General features: G+C 38.2%; 1 protein-coding gene across 1 annotated transcript in view; it reads right to left on the reverse strand.

Moving 5' to 3' along the window:
• Positions 1-24,072, reverse strand: part of tdrd9 (tudor domain containing 9) — a 30,683-nt gene that overhangs the window by 5,195 nt on the left and 1,416 nt on the right. The window contains exons 4-28 of the mRNA XM_079841930.1: positions 23,730-23,951; positions 22,701-22,823; positions 20,954-21,034; positions 20,691-20,861; positions 20,502-20,611; positions 16,505-16,624; positions 15,069-15,153; positions 14,914-14,971; positions 14,720-14,824; positions 10,824-10,921; positions 10,579-10,710; positions 10,071-10,230; positions 9,874-9,937; positions 9,705-9,768; positions 9,305-9,349; positions 8,981-9,034; positions 8,790-8,906; positions 6,453-6,560; positions 4,217-4,317; positions 3,812-3,985; positions 3,630-3,741; positions 3,290-3,505; positions 2,997-3,086; positions 581-838; positions 164-331 (exon numbers count right to left, since the gene is read on the reverse strand). Of these exons, the coding sequence (XP_079698056.1) occupies positions 164-331; positions 581-838; positions 2,997-3,086; positions 3,290-3,505; positions 3,630-3,741; positions 3,812-3,985; positions 4,217-4,317; positions 6,453-6,560; positions 8,790-8,906; positions 8,981-9,034; positions 9,305-9,349; positions 9,705-9,768; positions 9,874-9,937; positions 10,071-10,230; positions 10,579-10,710; positions 10,824-10,921; positions 14,720-14,824; positions 14,914-14,971; positions 15,069-15,153; positions 16,505-16,624; positions 20,502-20,611; positions 20,691-20,861; positions 20,954-21,034; positions 22,701-22,823; positions 23,730-23,951 (3,036 nt within the window). The remainder of the gene's footprint in view (positions 1-163; positions 332-580; positions 839-2,996; positions 3,087-3,289; positions 3,506-3,629; positions 3,742-3,811; positions 3,986-4,216; positions 4,318-6,452; positions 6,561-8,789; positions 8,907-8,980; positions 9,035-9,304; positions 9,350-9,704; positions 9,769-9,873; positions 9,938-10,070; positions 10,231-10,578; positions 10,711-10,823; positions 10,922-14,719; positions 14,825-14,913; positions 14,972-15,068; positions 15,154-16,504; positions 16,625-20,501; positions 20,612-20,690; positions 20,862-20,953; positions 21,035-22,700; positions 22,824-23,729; positions 23,952-24,072) is intronic.

The following is a 24,072-nucleotide window of genomic DNA, read 5'->3' on the forward strand; positions in this document are numbered from 1 at the left end:
GAAAACACAGTGCATTTTTGCTTTAATCAAATAAAACAATATGCACTGGAGGAACTGTGCAAAGAAAAGATAGATCATATTAGTAATCTCTCTGAAATGCACAAATAGTACATAACAATTGCAAGTTCAATTGCAGGTGATCACAGGGCTGCTATGCCAGCACCTTGCACTTGGGGGCACTGCTGTTGGATGCACAAAAGTGCTGAAGGAGCTCATTGATGAGCTGCTTGTCTTCCTCCATCCTGCTGTTCAAGGAACTACTAGTTGAACTGAGGGTTAATCTGCCACTGGCCATATCCTCATACAGAGATATCAAAACCTCATGGGACTGCTGCAGAGACCAAAAAAAAAAGAAGCATGGACATTTAACTGGCTGATTTTAGGTCAGGTGGTTTTATAAGAATTGCAAACGTTAAAACACTTTCTATTTTCATTTTAGATTTTGATGCAGGACTATTTTAGGGCATATTGCAGGAGTCTTTCTGTGTTACCAGGCAACAGCAAACCATAAAAATGTTAAAAACTGAATTAATATAATGATGGCAACCAAACTCTTCAAAACTGGATTTGACATGCTTACCTGACTCTCAAAGCTTTCAGGGACGTGGCTAGCGTGTCCCTCCTGCACCAGCAGTTCAGCCACGCTGACATCGCCCATCTCCAAGGAGATGTGCAGGTCAATGCGCATGACCGTGTGCAGAATGGAGTAGAGGGACACGATAGCAGAGCGGCCGCTTGTGAGCGTTTTAAAACGGTTACGAGCCCGACTGCTCCAACGATCGCCCAGAATCAGCGACTGTGCAGACGGACCCATGCCTGCGATGCAAAACTCCTGCGCCTGCAAACATGCAGATAAAGCTTATGTTTCACTGAAATTCATAAATAATCCAGATGTACAGAATAGAGCTGGGAGATACACCAACCATATATTCACAACGAGTTTACTGGTGACATAAAATTAAGCAGCATCATTAATATTGCAATGATTCTAATGAACTAATTTTCCTACAGGAGTCTGTCAAGACTACAGGCCCATTCACGTCAAGGATAACTAATTATAAAGGTTTAATAATTGCTGTATCTCTGTATAACATCTGGATAATTTATGAATTTCAGCCCTAGAAGTGATTTGAGCATGTAATGCGGATTGTTCAGTGTCGTGTCTGCCAGATTCAAACTGTGCTTTCACGCTTTGGCTAGCGCTGAGCCAACGCACAGCCCTTGTCATACATCACAACTATACAGTGTTTTCAACCACATTGTGTTTATTTTACGTTTCAAACATTTAAATACACATAAGTACTAGTAAAATAATACATTTAGGGTTTGTAAAATACACAATGGTGTCAATGGAAGCAGCAATAATCCATTCATATATAATTTACCAATGTGCTTTATTCATATCAGATACACATTGTGTAAGTAAATATAAAGTTTACTCTATTCTTTCTCCCAGTTCACCAGCCACTTGCATGTATTTCGGGAGAAACTGAAGAATTCACGTGATGTAAATCCGAATGACAGGACTTTCTGAACTGCGGCACGAACAAAAATGGTGGCGCTCATCTCACGATATAAATCAAGATAATTTATAAAGGTTTTTAAACGACAAAACGCACTCACTTACACGTATTTGAGAATCAGAATATCAAATAGTTGATGACATGGTAAGCAAGTTTGTGAATATTAAAAAAAAAAAAAAAAAAAAAAAACATACATACATCTGTCATACAGCGCTATTTTTGCGGTGAGTCACATGACAAGCATGGCGCGTCGCCATGGAAACTATAAGGTGAAACGTTCTAAAACAATGGTTGCCTTAAAAAAAAACTCACTCTGGGGGGTGTAAGGTGGAAAATAATCAAAGATATTTGAAATGGAACAAAATCATCTGCTTTGCTGTTAGCAGCCATCGTCGTGATCAGGGTATTGAAATTGACTCAACCCCCTCCCCCTTAACGCCATCAGAAGGGCCAGGTGAAGTTAGAAGGACAAAGGAATGAGGTTTTCGCACCTTTGATACAATGGGGGAAGTTTTGCCTGATTGGTTATTTTCAAATGTCTCACGGTATGGTCTGATTGGTTATTTTCAAATGTCTCACGGTTTGGTCTGATTGGTCAGTTTTACAAGAGTCAGGTTTGAATTTGGTGACATCAGGAAAGAGGATAAAAGAGAATTTCAACTGTAGCTCGCTCTCTTTTGGTTTCTCTGGCTTTCTCTGGAGAGAGCTGTTCTTTAGCTCTCTCTCTCTCTCTCTCTCTTTCTTTCTTTCTCTCTCTCTCTATCTCAAAGGTAACATTCTAGGCAGAGGCCTACAGAGCATAATTAAGGGTTTATGTTTACATCTATTTGAAACTATTTAGAGTGTAACCATAACCAGAATTTGTGTTTCCTTTTAGAAGAGATTTATGTCTATGATGTAATTGACATTTTACATTTACTTGATTGTTAATAAATTGTTACATTTTGATCCTTTCTGAATTAATCTCTAATTATTAACTATCTCCAATGTGGAACGTTATAATTGTAACAAAGGGTTAAAACGGAACGATCAAATGTATGATTAACTACCAAATATAGATGACCAAACAATCGGTTGGGATTCTCTTCTAAATGCGACCACTATGATAAATGGAGTCAGATAAATATATTATAATCAAATCCATTCTTCCAGCTGAGACACTGAACGCGTAAGGCCTTCACCGCGGTTCGCTGCCGATCCTTGGAGCGAATTCATGCGGTCTTACAGGGGTCAGCTAGAATACTTTAAACTCACGCGTGACAGGGTTAAACATATCAAATTTTAAATGATTAAAAATTCTTCCTTGTGTTTAAACATGTCTTGATTTTTTTTTTTACTAGATTTGTATTGTATTCTACTACTAGATTTGTTTTGTACCATATTGAATCTACTGAATCTATCAAGATATTTTTTCGCTATATTGCCCAGCCTTAATAAAGAAGACTCAAACTAATCAGGAAAAGTAGTACATACTTGAAAGGGCGGAGTCACAAGGTCAGACGGGAGCTGTCTCAGACTGCTGCTTGGAACCATTGAGGTGTTACCGAAATCCACAAAAAACACCTATGCACACATACATACAGTATATAGTTAGTCAAGTCACCTTTATTTATATAGAACTTTATACAATACAGTCATTTTTCAGTGATGGTTCAGTTCAATAACTGTGTAAAGTTCATCAATTCCATTCAGCTACGTATGTAGAGCAATAATTATGGATATGACTGTTTTGTTCTGCACAGGAGCATTGTGAGTTTGTGCTGTACCTCTACATTGCTGCCCAGGATGTGCAGTACTTTGGCTCTATAGTATTTGGCCATTTGCTGTCCATCTTTGAAAGGGGCCACACACAGCAGGTTTGGATAGAGAGAGACAGACACGGGTCTCAGATCTCTCATGTTTAGTGCTGCTGTTAACTGACACTGTTTCTCTACGCTGCTCTCATCTGTTTGAAAGCCCCAAAAATGGCCCACATCGATCACCTACAAAAAAAATCATACACATTAACGACCTGCATGCTGCTCAAAAAGATTCATGATTATGCCACATTTATATAAAAGCCTTCAAAAGCTTTCTAAAACAAAAAGCTTAGGTGTTAATCCTCACCTCTGTGATGTTAATGACAAAATCCCTGCTGGATGGAAGTTTCTCTGGATTTACAGTGCTGCTCAGAAATCCAAAAGGGCACACAGCATGGCTCTGAACATCGACGTTAACCCTGAAAGACAGATTTTCTTTTTTAAAACTGAACATCTGTCAAAGTTTGTTTTGTGGGGACTTCAGGCTACCTTGCGTAACGTAGGTGTGCAATGGGCTTTCCTTTAGCATAGGCTTCCACCTCGTCTATGTGGTGCACTAGCAAGTGGAGAGCGGGAGTCTGACGAGCTCGCAGCAATGCCAACAAGACCTCGGGTAACACACCTGATTCCTTCACACACGAGTGATAAAACTCCACATAAGCTCTGCAAAAATAATTAAAAAAATAATTGTGACTTTTTGTCTCACAATTCTGACTTTATATCTTGCAATTCCGAGTTTATGTCGTACAATTTAAACAACATAATTGCATGTTTATAACAATTCTAACGAAGTCAGAATTTCTCCAATCCAGGGGAAATAAGTCAGAACTGCGAAATGTTAACTCAAAAGCTTCCATACTAAACACGCGGTTTGTCTTTGTGCATTTAAGTTACCTGGATCCATCGAAAGCGATGGATTTGACCTGTCCACACTGACGGAACAGCGACTGTAGCTGCTTATAGCACAGGAATGCAAATGGAGGCAAATTCCTAATCTGAGAGAGAAAGAAGGCATTAGGCCAGAGACATACTCTATACAAGTACACAAATATTAAGTATTTATTTAGGGGACATATCATGAAAATCTGACTTTATAATCGTGTCCCCGGTTCATCTACCAACTCAAGTCTTACTCTACAAGCACATGGTAAAACGAGCCGCTCAGATTTCTCTCCCCTTCTGACGTAGGAAGGGGATCTTATTATAATATTACCGCCCCTTAATCTGCATGTTTCCACCCACGGCGCAGCTATTTTGTTTTTGCAAGCGACAACCGTGAACAAGACCCTCGGGTATATTTGACAGTTTAAACAACAAAAAATTTGGAAGTTACTCATAAGACTTGATATCTGACAGCCAGTTGTCCGTGTGCGTGCGTTTGTTTCAGATAAGTGTGCTCAGAAAACGATCCATAAGAAGTTTAAACTAATCTAGCTTTAAAACAAGTGGAAATAATAAACTTTGATGATGAAAGAAGAACTATGCTATCCGTGAGAGTGATCGTATAGATGATAATCAAAACCAAGCAGATGTGTTGTTAGTATTTGGTAGAGAATCCGATTGAGGCAGGAACTGTACGGAGAGGGGGGCGGCACGCAGCAGCTCATTTGCATTTAAAGGCACACACACAAACAATCTGTTCTTGACTGTAGTCAGAAACGGGTATTTACAACATGGATCTATAAATTATCTGTGAGGCTTTAAGCTGAAACTTCACAGACACATTCTGGGGGTAACACACACGACATTCTCAAAAGAGTGACGAATCGATGATTCACTATGGAAACAGATGCTAAGAAAAAGCGTGTCAATCTACTTCCTCTTCTTTTGTTTAATGGCAATTTACATAACCAACTTAGTGCACATTGCCACCTATATAGTGGTTATGCAATCATTTTTTCAATGTCTTCGTTTAGTAAGTAATCTTTATTCACTGAGAATAAGGATTATATTGTTTATTTGATGCTTATTAATTGAATGCAGATCCATGTGTGAGATGACAAACAAATAATACATATATTTGAATTAAATTAATGTTACCTAGTTATATTTTTTTATTCTAATTCTTTACAATATATAATATTGTATATTATATAACTGAAACTAATTTGGTTATATTAAAGCTGCGGTCCGTAACTTTTTTTATGTTCAAGATTTACAAAAATTATATACCGGTAATGAGAATGTACAACATGAATCCATTTTCCAAACCGTGTTTTTGTCTTACCCTGAATCATGATGGTACACTTATAACAAGTGTTTATATTGGGACCATTTCAGACCGGTCTGGTAGAAACCGCTGCGGAGGAGCACAGTCCCTGCGTGACTCGCCATAGACATAAACAGAGAGAAGTAGCTCCGGCTGCAATGTTCTTCCGCAAGACGCGTGCAGTTCTGTTTATTAACCGCTAGAGCGCAAAAAGTTACAGACTGCAGCTTTAATAATTATATAAAAAACATCGGAATACCTCTTAAGCAAACTAACCCTAGAACATAACCTGCTCTGGAGCAGGTTATGTTCAGGGAGTGAGTTGCTATGGCTACTTACATACCCTGAAAGTTACCTCCGTTTTTGGAACCGAAAGTTGAGTTTATCTGCTTACTTACTCTAACCAGGTATGTCACACAACCTGATTTCTGAAATACCCCCGTTACACCCATTTTTACCATTTGTAATTTAAGGTCCCATAGCACTGTCCCAGTTCTAAAGGCAAGGGGGTGCCTTTAAATGTTAACACCATATGGTTAAGTTGTCTGTGCCATTAAACCAGATGTGTTATTCAGTCAACTAGCTATAAACATGTCTATAACTTGCTCAGAAAGATTAATTGCAAACTGTTGCTCCGGAATGAAAGTAGTTAACCTTTAATAGCAAACTAACCATAGAAGACAGGTTACACTACTTTTACTGAAATTATTTTATAGGATGGTGGAGTGGAGAATAGAGAAATGAGAGAGTGGAGTCAATTGTGGAAATGGAGTGGAAATTAGGGATGAGAGATAATGAGGAATGGTTTTGGGACCTGACCCAGGTCATATTCAATAAGTGTGTCCTGGCTCTTATGTGTCCTGAGCATGTGCATCTCAGCTCTGACTAAAATGTAACTTTCGTAAGGGGAGACACTGGTACCAGAATAGTGGTCTTTGGATCATTTCCAGAAAGTTCCTTGGATGCCAGCTGCTCATCAATCTCTCCCTGAGAGAAATAGTTTGGAAAGAATGCACCCGCAATGACCACCTAATCCAGAAAGACAAAGAAAAGATAAATGGATCACATTCAATGGACACACACACACACACACACACACACACACACACACACACACACACACACACACACACACACACACACAACTGTTCAGATGTTAGGGTTCTAGGGATGGAACGATTACTGGTTTCACAATAAACCATGATAAAATTTGCTCCCAGTTAGTAATATCGTTTAAAATTAGTTAAAACCGTGTTTTATTATCGTGATTTTGAAACTTGCGGTAAATCCTGTCCAGTCAGCGTCAGTCTGGTGCAGGCGCAGCACACATGTTTTTTGAATGAGAAGAAATGGCAGAAGGACCAAAACTGAGGTGTGATCATATTTTGGCTTTTACAAAAGTCCTGAGGGAAACTCAATCGAGGATGGTTGGTCACCCTGTCTACAGAACATGCACAACATACAGTGTACAAAACAATCGTCCAGACAAGATGATCACAAGAAGTTATAGTAATAATTATAGTAGTATTAAAGGTGTCATGAACTGGCTTTTTATATTTTTTTATACTGTTGTCTGAGGTCAACTTATGACGTTTGCGTGGTTTTTACATTCAAAAATATCATAATGAATAAGTAATAGGCCATTTTCTGCCTTGGTTTTGAGGCTCTCTGAAAAACACTGGGTTTTGATGGGCGTGCCGCACTGAAGACTTGGAAGTAAACGCCCACGGCTAGGATTGGATAAGATTTGCATATTTAATGAGCTTCAGCTCCCCTGTCAGTGACAGCGTGTGGCAAACGGCAACTGGAATGAATCTCCCAGCCCACAGCCAGGGCTCGCAAAATGTCTTTATCAAACAAACACAATGATTCATCTCTCATCCACCCGCGATTGATTGGAATGTTATTTCTGTATCATTTCGCCCGATCATCAGTGAACATAACTGCGAAACGTACACACACACACACACACACACCAGCTGGCCGGTGATAGCCCGTCTGAAAAACACATAGGCCCAGGGCTTTGCGAGCTGGTGTTACAAGTCCGAGTCTGATCACGAATGAACCAATTACACCTTCTCCAGCCTGTGACAGCATGCTAAGATATGTAATCAATAGATATCAAACGAACTGTAACAATGCAATACAAGCACATATAAAAAAAAAACATGTTTTACTCACATAAGTGCGTGTTGCACCGTTCCTGTCAGATCCAATATAGAAGGCACAGCATTGTGTTTTAATCTCAATATGTCTGCAAATCCAGTCTCGACCTCAATCTTGTTTACAATTGATTCCGCAACGTTTAACTCCATGAGTCGTTGGACGGGCTTGAGGCAGTGCTTCTGCGTCATAATACGTCAATGGTCGACATATTGTGAGAGCTCTCGTTTTATGGGCCTGGTGTCTATAGAAGCTTATCTTTGACTAACAAGGATGTTTTCAGCTCTGAAACTTACAGGATATTCTTATATCACAATTAACTTTTATATACCAAAGGCTCAAAGGAAGGTTGATTTCTCAATAAATCACCCCTTTAATAGCAAAGTCCTCTGATTTCACTTCAAATAAATAAAAAACAGAGACGCAAGACACATTTGTGCGCTGTTATAATGCGTTGCTATGGACGACGGTCATAATAAGGAAGGAAATCCCACAGAATAGAATCTAGAATCAGCTTAAAAAAAGTGCATAGAGCTGCTCGTCTTATTTGTTGTTTGTTCATTTTCAAATATAAAACTTGTTCAAAATATTGTTAATCTTGATCATTTGGGTCACTATAATCGTGATATGAAATTTTCATACCGTTTCATCCCTATAGGGTTCTGTAAGATTCTTAAATGTTTTTGAATTACTACAATTACTACAATTTCAAATAACTGTTTTCTGTTTTAATATTTTTTTTAAATGTTCTTTATTCCTGTGATAATAAAGCTAAATTTCCAGCAGCCATGACTCCAGTGTCAAATGATCCTTCAGAAATTATTCCAATATGCTGATTTGGTGCTAATGAAAAATGTATTAAAACATTTGTGATGCTTAATAATCTGGCAAAATCCATGATACATTTAAGGATTCTTTGATGAATGGAAAGTTTTGGTTTGAAAATGTTTTTTTGTAACAACATAAGTCTTTGATGTTAATTTTGGTCAATTTAACGCTTCCCTGCTGAATGAAAGTTAATTTCTTTCAAAAAAATACAAAAAAAAATCTTACTGACCCCAAGCTTTTGAACAGTATTGTGGCATGTGTCTATACCTGCAGGATGAATCTCTGTTTGTGCAGGCTGGTGTAGTCTGTGGGGTTTGAGGAGCTACTGATGTGCATGTTAAATCTGGAAACTCTCTTTTTCAGCTCCTCAAAAAGCTCTGCCACCTGTAACACATATGAAATGGGGCTAGAGCAAATTCTGTATAAAATGAGCATTTGTGGGCGTGCAGTGTGTTTACCTCTCTGATTCGTTTGATCTGAATGCAGTTCTCTTTGCCCCATTCCAGTTCGTCCTGGTAAAAATTAAAGAACCAAGAAAAAACAAAAAAAGTGTTGTAGTGCACACACAAAGGACGCATTATTCTTACAGACTGTATTGTGGCTCTGTTTTTCAGCATATCACAGCACAAGTGCCTTTAAGATGATGTGTCAAGGTAAATACAAAAGCATGTCTCGAGTAGGGTCCCATCTAGTGGTTTTTCAAGGCAAGAACTTTGTAGCTTTTGTATATATGCTCTAATGCTTACTTTCCCCAAATATATGATCAATATATATGCTCTTACCTTTGGGTGTCTGAGCTCTCCTTTAGCTCTAGATGTGTACCAGGCCTACAAAAAATGTGACCAATTTAGGTTAGTTTAAAAACAAAAACCATTGATATTGGCATAGATATTGTCACTGATTTACTGTGCAGTAACTAATATTTTACTATTACAGACACTTATGAGATTGCCATCTCAGCTGACGAAATATCTTTCAAAAAAAAAAAAACTTTCAGTAGACAAAAACCCCATAAAATGGTTTTAAAAGTTGTGAAAACTACATAATCTAGGACTTTTAAACTGTGATTGCCATTGTAAAGAATGTCTCTCTCACAGCCTTGTTTTTATCTGCATTAAATTCCATATTCCATCTAAGGTTTAAACAAGTCTACTGATCACACTCTGAGCCTGCATTTTGTACCTTGAAGGCATTGACGAAGGCAATGAAGTCACTTGGAACATTTTGTGCAAAGCTCAACTTACTCCTATGAGATCAAACAGAGACAACAGAACAAAGGTATCACAAGATCAAGTGGAAGTCCAATTCAGAAAAACCTATGACCTGTATGGGGGGTCAAAGTTCAATCTACCTGAACCCAGCGAGCTGCTGCAGTGATGGCATGGCAAAGAAACTCTTCAGAGAGAGAGACGCAGCTGAGAGAAAGAGAGTTTATATCTTTTCATTTTTTATTTTATTTCATGGCAATATGGAATAACCTGGTATTATAGATTATTCAGATGATATACATTTGTGTGTTTTCACACACAAATACACTAAGCATTATACCAATGATAAGGCACTCCTCTAGACAACCAAACACGTGTCCAAGAACGATCAGCTTCCCCAACTGCAGGTCCACAGGCAGGTGCGCCAACACACGACCCAGAAACGTCAACTCACCATCAAACTGCCTCTGACTGTTGCTCTCCACAGAAAGAGCTCCAATCTACACACACACACACACACACACACACACACACACATTATTTATAGTTAACGAAAACAAACGGTTTGGAAAATGTATTCATGTTGTACATTCTTCATGATATAATTTTTGTAAATCTTGAAAACAAAACAAGTTACGGACAGCAGCTTTAAACAAAAACAACTGAACAACTGCCCACTCGTACAGTAAAATCAAGTAGAATATAAAAATCACTTTCACCATATTAAGATGGGAATCTGCTCACTTGATGTCTATGCTCAATAAAGAATGTTCTGTGTTGGCATTCATCATATAAAATGTACTGTCAGGTTAAAACTGTTCAATCAACAACCAACCAACTTTATTAACCTGTTTGAGTTGCAGGACGGTCCTTTCGATGTCATTGAGGTTGGGTGGTGTGAGGGCCGTGGAGAGAACTGAGCGTGGATCACCCATATCCAACAACTTCACCTTCAACAAGGTACTGGCCAACGGTGACCGCTGCAAGTCAAAACACACATGCACATCTCTGCTAGAACCAACTAAAAGATACATGGTCTCTTTAGATCTTCCAAATGTTGTTGCCATTGGCAGACATGAAACTGCTCTCTCACCAGCATCTCTGGGATTGTGAAATCTGGAATCTCCTGCTCCCAGAAATGTCTGGACACTAACCGGTAACAAAAGCCTTTAGATACCCGTCCGGCACGACCTGGGAGAATGCAGAGGAAGAGACATGAATAGATTACATTTAAGAAAAACCCACAAACCAAGTGTAGGGCCTTATGAAATGTCGTGTCAAATTAAGATATTTTTGTTGAAATCGGGTGGCTCAGTGAGGCCTGCATAGGCAGCAATGAAATTTACGCTCAAGATCCATTAACGTACTAAATACATATAAATCAGTCCATGTGAGTACAGTGGTTTCATGATAACCGATTTCAAAACACTGCTTCATGAAGCTTTGGAGCATATCGAATAAGTGTATCGATTCAGCAGTTTGACACGCGATCCAAATCATGATTCGATACGCTCCGAAGCTTCATGAAGCTGTGTTTTGAAATCGGTTATCACTATACAAGTTGTTATTTAGTTTTTTTTGGCGCATGAAAAATACTCGTCGCTTTATAATATTAATATTGAACCACTGTACTTACATGAACTGATTTAAATATGTTTTTAGTACATTAATGGATCTTGAGAGCGTAAATGTCATTGCTGCCTATGCAGGCCTCACTGAGCCATCTGATTTCAACAAAAATATCTTTGTGTTCCGAAGATGAACGGAGGTATTACGGGTGTGGAACGGCATAAGGTTGAGCAATAAATTACATTATTTTCATTTTTGGGTGAACTAACCCATTAAACTGAACTTTTATTTTGCCATGAAGACCTTTGTGTTTGTGCGTTTTAGATAGTTTTTCTCAAATGAAACGGTAAAATGCGGGTTTTCTCTCAGAGCGGATCATGTCCTCATATAGTGAGGCGGCCGAGGCTGAAAACACAGCGAGCGTTTCGCGTGCTTCAGTGTGTGTGTGGTAAATGAAACCACATGCCTGCGCCATTCATTCACACCGAGACACGCAGAACATGCAGGATTCATATTTAAATAGTCTTTTGTTGTTTAATATTCACAGACACTGTTCTATCTCGGAATTTGTTTTACATAAAGTGTACTGACTTGCTTTTTATTTATACATTTTACAAATTCTTTTACAATTTTTTTTTTTATGGATTCAGTCCATATTTTCTGCATCACGGAAATCATAGGGCCCTACAAGTGCACGTTTATAGTAAATCTGTGCCACTGAACATTTATTTATTTTTTATTTATTGTTTATTTTTTCAGGAAGGTCCCATTGAGATTAAAAGAAATCTCTTCTCCCAGGGAGTCCTGGCCAAGATGGCCGTACTAAAATTTCACATAAACATAACACAAGACAAATTCTATACATTCAAAGCAAAAACATTAATCATAAATCAACAAATTAATTAATACAGCGACATGCTTCATTCATTTTAGAAAAAGCTGTCGTGTTCTGAGTGTACCCCAGGTACTTCTAATTGAATCCCATTTGCTGATCTAGTACTATGTAAATTGGAAACATACCCAGTAGTGTTGGGCGATATGCCTCATTTTCCAATCGCCATATCGTCAGCCTGTGAGATCCCCGTTACACGATCGTATCACGGCGGCGCGGAGCAATTACCATATTTCCTCAAATAAAAGCCGGGGCCTTTATTTACCTGAACTGCAGAAGGTCACCGGCTTTCATTTGAAGCAGGCTTTTATTAGGGGCAGGCCTGTATTTCGAATTCCATCCATTTGAAAAAAATAATTGTTTTAAATAAACCGTTTTAAATGAAAAGCGATAGCGTTCCAGAGGACAGATATCATCAGGGTGGGGTGGGGTGGTTTCAAAGGATTACAAATGCAATGCAAATTTTTGTTCATTTGATTCATTTTTAGAATTTAATCATTTATTTGTAATAAACATTTTAAGTGGCCCATTAAAAAGTAGTATTTATAAGTTGAATTATGTTTTTAAAACATACATGAGGTCATATTGTCGGTGTGTGTTGAAAGAGCGGTAATATTTCCTCCAGTGGAGAGAGCGCCTTACTGAAGATTCCGTTCATTTCTGAAGCTCATTCCGCTCATCACCACGCGCTCAACCCAGAACTCCCTTTGTGACATGCTGGATCAAATATAGGTCTATCTGAAATAAATGGTAAGGGCTGCCCCTGACTAAAGTTTTTTTTCTTTTCTAGTAGTTGTTCATTTAAGCCGTTGATCACGCTGCGCCACCGCCTCCATGTCATTGTCTGTCATAGGCTATTTGCTTATTATTTATTAAATCCGGGCAATTTAGTTGATAAAACATAGATTAAAATTAAGATACAATTTATACAAAACAAAATTCACTTTAAAGAAAGGCTTTAAATTGTTATTGAACTTATTGAAGACCCCCGTCTTCTGACATTATGCATCTTATGTGTCCTGTTCACTTTTCAACTTAAATAAAATAAAAAAAACAACATTATCATGTTTAAACTGAAACTAATTACGTGTTTTAATGGCTACAAGTAGGCTATAGTAGGCTACAGAGAAATGTCATGTCGGAGCGGGATTTGAGCGCACGCCATTTTACCGCTGAGCGATTCATGAGTGAAGGCAGGTTTTTTGCGTTAATTTTTATTCCTGTCGCTGTACAAGCTTGTTTATTGTATATGACTGTGTAAACCTTTTATTTAAAGATTTAATGTAGGCCACAGTCCATTGCATTACGATTGCAAGAAGAATCAATATTGTGAAAAATGTGATTTGCAGTCAAATGTCCCGGTGTGTGCTGTTTAAACTGTTTAAGAGTGTTCTCACGATATATTTGTTGTTCTTTCGTTTTTTATAGACTCGATATAAACACTATAATTTAGTTATTTTTCTAACCCAGCTAATTATACTCATTGCGTGCACTTTTCTCAATCCGTTATGGAGCTATTCAATTTTGATTTTTCATATTGTTTTTTAAACGTTCGTTCGAGTAGTTCAAATGACCACTTTTTTTTACTCTAAAACTACATTGTCTGCTGACATTTAAGTATTTCACTGCACTTTAACAAGAAATCTTATCTTAACGGCCTATGTGCAATATTTTTTGTTCATTGATGTTCAGTTGTTAAGTCGTTTGAAATAAAGCTGCTTTTACTTTTTGACTGATTGTTCTGCTAGGATCTATATAGCCTATGATTATAATATAGCAATTTGTTATTGTATTATTATAAGTATAAAATAAATTTACATTTATGAAAAAAAACAAAAACAAAATGCTTTAGCCTGATGATGATGCCGTTTTCGCCATGGCTCATGTGAATTTGTTAATGTAGGACTAGGTTGATCACCTTGCAATTAAATTCTGAAACTACATGTAGTTTTGTAGTCTTTAAAAAACATTTTTTACACTGAAGAGTAACTCATTTTTAAATTTTAAAAGCGTGTGGTGTTGCACTCGCAGAATGTGTGTTAGCGCTTTGATGTTGATGTGAATAAGGCTAAGCAGAATAAGTACAATTAATGTAATAATAATAATAACTATGATCATAATATTTTTATTTAATAATGAAAAATAATTTTTTTAAATTACATTCATGGGGAGCGAGCCAGATATCGTCTTGAAATCGCCAACAGCTTCAGCTTTCGGCGATCTCTCTGCCTATCGTCGATACACTATACTATCGTCTATCGGCACAACCCTAATACCCAGCAATGCCTTTAAAGTATATTCTAACTAATTGATTTCCTTCTTTGATTAAGGGAGGACCAACCTACATAGCTGTACAGCAAACAATGTTGAGTCCGTGAGCAACCATTAGTTATAAAACACAGTGTAGCATGATAAACACCATCCAGCCTTTTCAGTGGAAGCATGCATATAAATAAATAAATAAATATCACCATAGTCTAAAATGGATAAAAAAGTACTCTGTATACATCAGCCCACTTGTGCAGTACCTCGACGCTGGTTGCAACTGGTCTTGGATGCCCAGGTGATACGGAGACTTCTGTAATTGGTTTCCTTATCGCACACCAACTGACGCACAAGGCAGAAGTCAATCACTGCATAACACACAAAATAATGCATACTTTAAACTTCTCACTGTGGGATCTCAAGAACACCGAGGGCTGGTGTAAAAATAAACACCCACCATATTTAACATCGGGCACTGTGACAGAACTCTCTGCGATGTTTGTGGAGAGAATAATCTGTAAATACAAACAGCAGGAATTTGTTTCATGTACTTTCTATCACATCCTTCAAACCTATAAACATCCGACACAGTGACTTCAGAGTAAACTTCACCTTCCTGTATCCAGGTATAGGAACCAGGAACACTCCATTTTGCTCCTCTAAAGTGACTGTAGAGTGAAGAGGATACACCTGCAACCTGTGAGCAAACAAACACGTTAACACATTTATACACAAACATGCTTGTTATGAAGGCAAGTTTATTTGTATAGCACATTTCATACACAGTGGCAATTCAAAGTGCTTTACACAGAAATGAAATAAAAATATTCGTAAGAGAATTAAAACAGTTATAATAGGAATGAAAAGAAATAAAAAATAAAGATGAACAAAATAAAAATATTGAAAGCTAAAAATAAGAGTATAATTAAAACTAAAAATAAAAACATGGTTAAATTGAAACATTTAAATTAAAATGCAAGCAGTTCGGACAAAGCACGTAAAGTGGCACAGTGCTCATTCAGTAAATGCACAGCTGAACAGATGTGTTTTGAGTCTGGATTTGAAAGTGGCTACTGTTGGAGCACATCTGATCTGTTCAGGAAGCTGGTTCCAGCTACGGCTGGCATAATAGCTAAAAGCAGACTCTCCTTGCTTTGAGTGAACCCTTGGTATTTCTAACTGACTTGATCCTGATGATCTGAGTGATCTGTTGGGTTTGTATTTAATCAGCATATCTGCAATGTATTGAGGTCCTAGGTCATTGAGTGATTTATATACAAGTAATAGCACTTTAAAATCGATCCTAAATGTAATTGGAAGCCAGTGTAAGGACCTGAGGACTGGTGTGATATGTTCATATTTTCTGGTTCTGGTCAGGATCCTGGCAGCAGCGTTCTGTATGAGCTGCAGCTGTCTAATGGTCTTTTTGGGAAGGCCGGTGAGAAGACCATTACAATAGTCCACCCTACTGGTAATAAAAGCATGAACGAGTTTCTCTAAGTCTTGCCTGGAAACAAAGCATCTAATTCTTGCAATATTTTTCAGATGATAGTAAGCTAATTTAGTTATTGCTTTGACATGACTACTGAAACTCAGGTCTGACTCCAAAATCACACCAAGATTCCTGACTTGATTTTTTGATTTCAGACCTTTAGCCTCAAGATATGCGTTCACCTTGAGAATTTCATCTTTGTTTCCAAATGTAGTAATTTCAGTTTTGTCTTTGTTTAACTGAAGAAAGTTTTGGCACATCCAACTGTTAACTTCATCAATGCATTTACATAGAGAGTCAATGGGGCTGTAGTCATTAGGTGATAGGGCTAAGTAGATCTGGGTGTCGTCAGCATAGCTGTGGAAAGCCATTTTGTTATTTTTCATTATTTGGCTGAGTGGCAGCATATACAGGTTGAATAGGAGTGGTGCAAGAACTGACCCTTGTGGGACTCCGCATGTCATGGATGTCCCCTCAGATTTATGGTCACCTATACTCACATAATAGCCTCTCCCTTCTAAGTATGACCATGAGCACACACTACGCACAAATGTACCTCTTGCGCACAAGTTTTGCAAGGGCCTCCTTCATATATTGGATTTCGCCCAGCCCAGGCAGGAAGACTAGCACACTACCTCTCTCCGGGTGAGTAAAACTTCCGGTCTGCTTTGAGGACCTGGATGCATTAAATTGAGCAAACAATGCATTAAATTCATCAGAAATGACAGTAAAGACATTTATAATGTTACAGAGCGTTTGAAAGTGTTATATGCAGGGTTCCTACACAATTTTCATTTCAAAATTCCATACTTTTCCAGACTCTAATTTCCAGACTTCCTACAGATTTTTCCGACCATATTTAACTTGTTCTGATAAAATGTTTTCAAATTCAACTGCTGACAAGTGTTACATTCTAAAGATTTAGTATTGGCGTTTTTGCCTTTTTTTAGGATAGGAAAGTAGCTAGACAGGAAGTAAGGCGGGAGAGAGAGGGGGGCGGGATTGGGAAAAGTCCATGAGGCAGGACTCGAACTCGGGTCTCCCAAAGCACAACATGTCGACGCACTTACCCACAATGCTATCGGCGCCAAGCCTGTAGTGCTCCAGTCAGAAATTGAAGCTTTTGCGCCTCGATCGCCCCCCGGTGGCCGGTCCCAGTATAGCTCCTAAACCCCGCCTCTCCATGTATTTGAATGGGCGCGAGACACACTAAACAATTTAATTACACTTCAAATAATTGTTTCCTAAAGATGGTTTCTGTCATTTTAGGCAGTTTTTATTACAATAATTTCATTTCAAGTGTTCGTTTTTTAAATAAGTTTAGTTTTAGTGAGTTATTTGATGCTATAAAAACGGGGGGTGTGACGTCATGATTGACAGCTGAGATTGACGGCTTCTCTGAGTGAAGTTGTCACTGAGGCACTAACGGACTTTTTTCGGGATTTTTGGGAGGAGATTGGAGCTTTAGCTTTAATTTCTACACTTCCATAACTGTTTATTTCACACCAACATAATTAATTGTTCTGCATCTGCGAGAGTGTGGGCGGGCTTTTGATAATCGCGCCTCTACTTCCTGTTCTCTACTGCGCAACTCCGGTCCCGAGATCGCTACTGCGCAGACTCGGTCCCAAGATGTCAGCGCCGTGAGCGGGCCTATGAAAGCTTCAACTTTGGTCAGCGGAAGTCAATGAAGTCGCGTCGTCCATATTTTTTTACGGTCTATGATCGGCGCCGACAAGTATGTTACACTCTGAGTCAAAACCTCTATGTAGGCTATCTAATATTTAGAAATCCTATATTAAAATATTGCCTTTGGTGTCCTTAACGATCAAAATGCTAAATCAGTCACAATTTTTTTAAAGGGTTATTAATTTACCCAAACATTTAATTTCTATCATAATTTACTTACCCTCATGTCATTCTAAACTAATAAGACTTTTGTTAATCTTGGAAATCTTGGACACATGAAGATATTTAAAGGATTAGTTCACCTCAAAATGAAAATGTACTAATCATTTACTCACCCCAATGCCATCCAAAATGGCACCAACTCAGTTGGTTGCTCAAAAACTTAATGTATCTTTCACTGAAGAAAGTAAGTCATGGATATCTTGGATGGAATTAAGGTGAGCAAATGATTAGGACATTTTCATTTTGGGGTGAACAAGTCCTTTAATAAAGGGACTGAAATCTCAGATTTAAAATATTAAAAATGTTAATATAATAAAGTCTTATAGTTTTGAAAGACATGGGGGTGAATAAATTACAAATTTTCATTTTGGGTGTACTATTCCTTTAAGAACTCCACCATCGACTCCGTTTTATCCTCAAACCCAACTTGCTTTCTCAAACTACGAAGTGCTGTGTTAACCACTGTTGAACTGTGGAAAGGAAGGAACACACAGGTCTGACCTTTACTGCCATAGCTAGGCTACAAGTTTTTCATTCATTGAAAAAAACGATTGTGTATATATTTATTATTTAGAAATTCTTAATTTTATATTTAGAAAATGAAATAGGGACAATAGTCTGGAAACATAAATATTTTTCCATACTCTGATTTATTTTTTCCATACTTTTCCAGACCTGGAAATCACTCAAATCAAATTCCATACTTTTCCAAACCCCGTAGGAACCCTGTATATGGCTTTGTGCCCTTATCAAATTGCAAAAGACTACGATTTAATTAAATAAGTATATATTCCGTTTGCGCTGCGTTTCAAAGAGAAGTGCGCACTTTGCTCACACATTCAGCTCGTGATCTGGTGTTTTCCATGTCTCAGAATGGCTCAGTTCACAGTGAATGAATGCAGTGAATTCCACCCCTGCATGTGCTGTGTGTTCAGCATGCATGTGGGAATGTAGCAGGCACCAGTTACACATTTGCATCATTTCCAACATTTGTGTAGGAAGATGATACAGGATTTCATTTCACTAGATTTGTAATGAGATGCGTTTGCAAACCTGTTTTCACAGAAACTGTAGTGGTCTGCCAAAATAAAAGCTCAAGGGTTTATCTCTTGTACGTATAAAAATTAGGGTAGAAGTATTGTAATTTACCTGCAGTTTTTTTTTTACAGTGCATTTGTTTTACAATGTATGGATATTGCTGTCACAGGAATATTAGTAGAAAATTATTATAATATTGTAATATAATATAATATATAGCAGGACTCGACATTAACACTTGTCCGCGACAAGTGGATTTTTTGAACGGGCAAGTGAAAAGAGTATTTTACTTGCCCGCCCGGACAAGCTGATTAAAACGTCAAAAAATAACTAGGGAATCACCGAAATGCAAGAATGATTCTGCATTCATTAGTGGAATTGGCGATCGATAGTGGATAATATATAATGTATAATGAACTCACGGTAACAAGGTTGAGCTGTTGAGGCTCGTGCAGCCTCACAAGGAGAAATCCCCACAAATGAGCGGCGCTCACACAGAGAAACACACGGTTAACATTACAAATTGTGGAGTTTTTATATTTATAACATATGATAGCCTACAGTAAAGCAACATCACAGAACCAAGAGTGCTGTTTTCCTGAATACCATCACGATTTCATGACAGTTCCATAAACAATTAATTAACATTAAGTCACTTACATTTTAGATGCAATATTGCCTGTTGTTGTTAAATTTCAGCAGCAAAAATAGTTCCAAACAAAGATCAGAGCAGAACCATAACACATCTCACAGCAACAGTGTGTGTTACTGAATGATTCAGTGTTTGAATGAATCGGTTGAATCAAAGATTCAATGACCTGTTCGTAAACGACTGCCTCATTCATGAATTATCCGTTTGAATGAATCGTTTAAATCAGGGGTCACAGAATGATATTTTGTGGCCCCCTTCTTGACATCAAAGTTTGGTGTTAGTGCGGCCCGCGCCGCCGCGCATTGCTCTGAAAAGCACCTTTTTGCCGAATTGTTGCATGTACAGTGCTTGCTGCCTCCTTTGTGTGTGTGTGTGTGCGAGAGAGAGAGTTGGCTCGCCCCTCCCTTGTGCAGTATAATTGGTTGACACCGCGTGATTGACAGGAACAGACGAACGAAGCTGATCAGACAGTTGAAACGAATGTGGTCTAACAGCGTTCGTCAATGTCAAAATGATTGAGATGGCCAATCAAATCAAAGTAGGCGGGGTTAACGTTCTCTTTTGGCTCGTGCACACTGCTCAGTCTTCACACACAGACGAGTCCGAAGGACAAGCACGTGAACCAGCTTAATGTCGAGCCCTGATATATAATTGTATATAATAATTGTAATTGTTTGGCTTCCTAAATCACCAGTGTGAATGTAATGCAAACAGACACTATCACAGCTAAAAAGAGGGTTGATTCCAAAGTTCAGGAACTAGTGAATTCACAGACTTTTTTCTTTGTTCAATTTGCACACTGAACATGGGTTGGAACATGGAACTCTCAAAGTGCACCAGACTGATCAATTTAACAAAAAATTCCTTATGGAGGGCATGCCCCCGGGCCCCTCTAGAGGGGCCGGGGTCCACCCACCATAGTCTCACAAAATGACTGGTATGTGTGTCTCACTGTGGTCTCTGATCTTTAGCCTCCATCTCATCAAAGCTCTGGATGAGAGTGACTGCAACATTATACATCTCCTCTGAGATACAAGGGTCTACTGGGTGGATTAAGGTCACCTGTGACAAACACAAACAAATTTATATAATGCATTGGAGTAAAAAAGGTCAAAATATAGCATTTTTGTTGCTTCCATACATTGGCTCCAAGAGGCAGGATGGTTTTGAGATCATCCAGGTAGAACTCTTCAATGGTGTATGGTGCTCCTTCCACCTCAAACACGTATGCTGGATTCATCTGATTGCGGATCGGAGTTCCAAAATACTCTGCAAACTCTGCACAGTTTATAGTGGCGGACATCAGAATGACCTGCAGAAGGAGAGATGGGATAAATGGAGAAGGGGTAAAAATGACAGTGTAAAATGTGCTTGTGTCAATGCAAGTATGCGTGTTGCACAAACCTTGACATATCTGGAATTGGACCGTAACAGTTTTCTGACAACCAGCAACAGGAAGTCAAGTTCCTCTGTTCTCTCGTGGACCTGGATCAGGTTATAATCAAACACTAAGTCTGCATGTCATCGTTTTCATTTAATTTAAGTTTTATATTAATATTTAAACTTTTCATAATAGCAAATAATTTTTTGCAAACTGCTGAACTTTTAGTACTGGGACATCACTAGTGATAATAGCGTGCATTCATTATTTCTGTTCTTTTGACATTTTTATTAATCAAAGAATCGTGAAGAAAATATATATATCATGGTTTTATCCATGACAGGGTGTTATCCACATCTTCTACTGATCGAGAGAGGAAATACTGCAGTAGATTGACTAGAATGCCCAATTTTACTGTCATGACGAGGGAATATTGTAGAAAAATTCCACACTAGAGTTAATACAGGTTTGCAAAGCCCCACAAAATTATGCCGTGGGGAGACAACAACCAATAAAACACGGACCTGCAACACACTCATTACAGACACATTAATATTAAAATATAACCACGGAGAGGAAAAAAAAAACAGTTGAGAGCTCCTTAAGCATTGTAAAAATCTAACCGTATATAACAACAAACTGCCAAAATGAGGGAGAAACACGGATATTTACAATACATTTAAGAGCACTACAGTCTCTAAACAAATGACACACATCAGTTTAACACAGAAAGAATAAAGCGGTTACTTTTTTGCCCATTCTTCTTTGAATTGTCAGTTTATTTATTAACTTACATCATTGTCTTTTGTGTATAAGAATAATCCATCGTGTCATCGCTGTCGTGATCAGACGTACGTTTAGTTTCAGTGTCCTTTGCATACATTTCATTTGAAGAAGATGTGATGAAATATGTGCACATAGCTGCTGGTTCATGTTTAGAGCACTAGAGTATATGAAATACGTCCATAAAAAACTTAAACGCGCTCGCTCCGGTCTGTATGTGATATGATTCATGTGGTGAGCGTTGTTAAATCCATCGCTGTAATCAAGGGCTGAATCCAAAATCGCCCCCTATAACCTCAAATAGGGCATAATTTGCAGGGGACAGCCATTTGTAGTGACCGAAACCATAGTGGACATTATTGAGTGCACTCATTCAGTCTCACATTGCACCGAAATTACAAGTGTACAGCCGATGTACACACAACAGCTGTCCGACTTCACGGACTCTTTTTCAATCACTCCTTCAAATGAACTATAAGTGGATAACGTAGGGAATAGTGAATGAGGGTATAGGGGGTGATTTCGGATTCATTCATAAGCTGTAATGCGATCTCAGCGGTGTCCTCAATACAGTGCAACAGTGAAACAGGGCCCCTATCAAACAGTGACGCGCTGCGCCGCGTTCCGAACATTGTTTAAGCGAAATATACTGGTATTGCGGTATAATCAAAATTCATGTCATAACAAAAATAGATACCAGTATTCAGTATGAACCGGTATACCGCCCAGCACTACAAAAAAAAAATCTTAAGAAGCAAATCAGTATATTAGAATGACATCTAAAGGATCATGTGACACTGAAGACTGATGCCATCACAGCAATAAATTACATTTTAAAATGTATTAAAATATATACTTTTTTATATAAACTGTATTACTGTTTTGTTTATTTCTGATGTAATTGAAGACGCCATGGTGAGCATAAGAGACTTCTTTCATTTAAATTTTTGAATGGTTGTATCTATAAATTGCAGATTATTTGTGTACCTCATCTATGAAGATGTGCGAGTACTCTGTGAGTGTTTTGCTTCCCACTAATTTCTGCAGCAAGACTCCTGTGGTCACATAAATCAGTTTGGTGTGTTCTGTGGCCATCTTCTCTAAACCCACCTTGAAAGAGAGAGAGAGAAAAAGACATCTATTTAATGTATACAGTATTTAGTGAGTTGAACAGTGCATGATTAGAATTTTAATCAGCATATTTTATACTGCAAGTTTAACGAAAGGGAATCCAATACCAATTCCACTTAACAATTCCCATTTACAGAAGTGTTTCCAAACCCTGTTTCTGGAGGCCCTCCAACAGTACACATTTTGGATGGCACCCTTATCTGATCCATCCATTTCAGGTCTTGGAATCTCTATTAATGAGCCTTATAAATTCATTCAGGAGTGTTTGATTAAGAAGAGTTCGAACATGTGTAGTAATGGAGTGCCTCCAAGAACAGGGTTGGGAAACACTGCCTTACAGTATTCTTTTCGTACTTTTTGAGGAAAAGACTTTCTAACAATGATGCTCTCAAAAGAATCTTTTTTTTTTTTTTGAGGCGCTTCACAGAATCGAACTGAATCAAACTTTAGTTCCTGGTGAATGACGCAACCCAGAAGTTTGTTTCTGGTTTATGCGTTTGGGTCATTCATTTACACAACAACGGCATTTTGAGGGCCTGAAAACACCAACTTAAAAAAAAAAAAAAAAGGATTCAAAGTGCATGTATTAAATACCATTAAATACCATTATTGTTTGTGTTAACTACAAAAATTTGATTTTATGAAAACAGTGACGTAATGCGCATGCATATTACTTGTTCAGTCTATAGGCCGTAGTTTTTCTTTACAATCGCATCGCCAATTACTGGCCTGGCAGCATAATACTGCGTTTTTTTTACTTACATTATTGTCGTTTGAATGTACCCTCCGTTCGATTCTGTGAACAGGTTTGACCAGTTACCAGCTTAAAAGAACGATACGTTCAAGAATCGAACATTCCTAGTTTCTACTGCATGCATCTCACACCTGATACCCCACCAAGCTGCCCAGGGTACATTTGCGTTCACGTGCCACCCAGCGGGCAATGCTGGTGGCGCCGATTTTGCGTGGCTGAGTGACAACCAGGTTACAGGGCGTATTTCTTTCCGTATAGTGATCCAGGATGAACTGTGGCAGCTGGGTGGTTTTCCCGCTGCCTGTCGCTCCACGAATGATGATGACAGAGTTATTCTCAATCAGAGAGACCAACTACACACACAAACACAGACAGGGATTGACATATGCACATATAGGAAAATACACAAATTAATCTAAAAAAGACAACACAAATCTTCTATTGAATTATGAGTAAATATGTCCATATGTTATG

The sequence above is a fragment of the Gobio gobio genome, assembly GCF_949357685.1.
Source record: "Gobio gobio genome assembly, chromosome: 18".
Lineage (NCBI taxonomy): Eukaryota > Metazoa > Chordata > Actinopteri > Cypriniformes > Gobionidae > Gobio > Gobio gobio.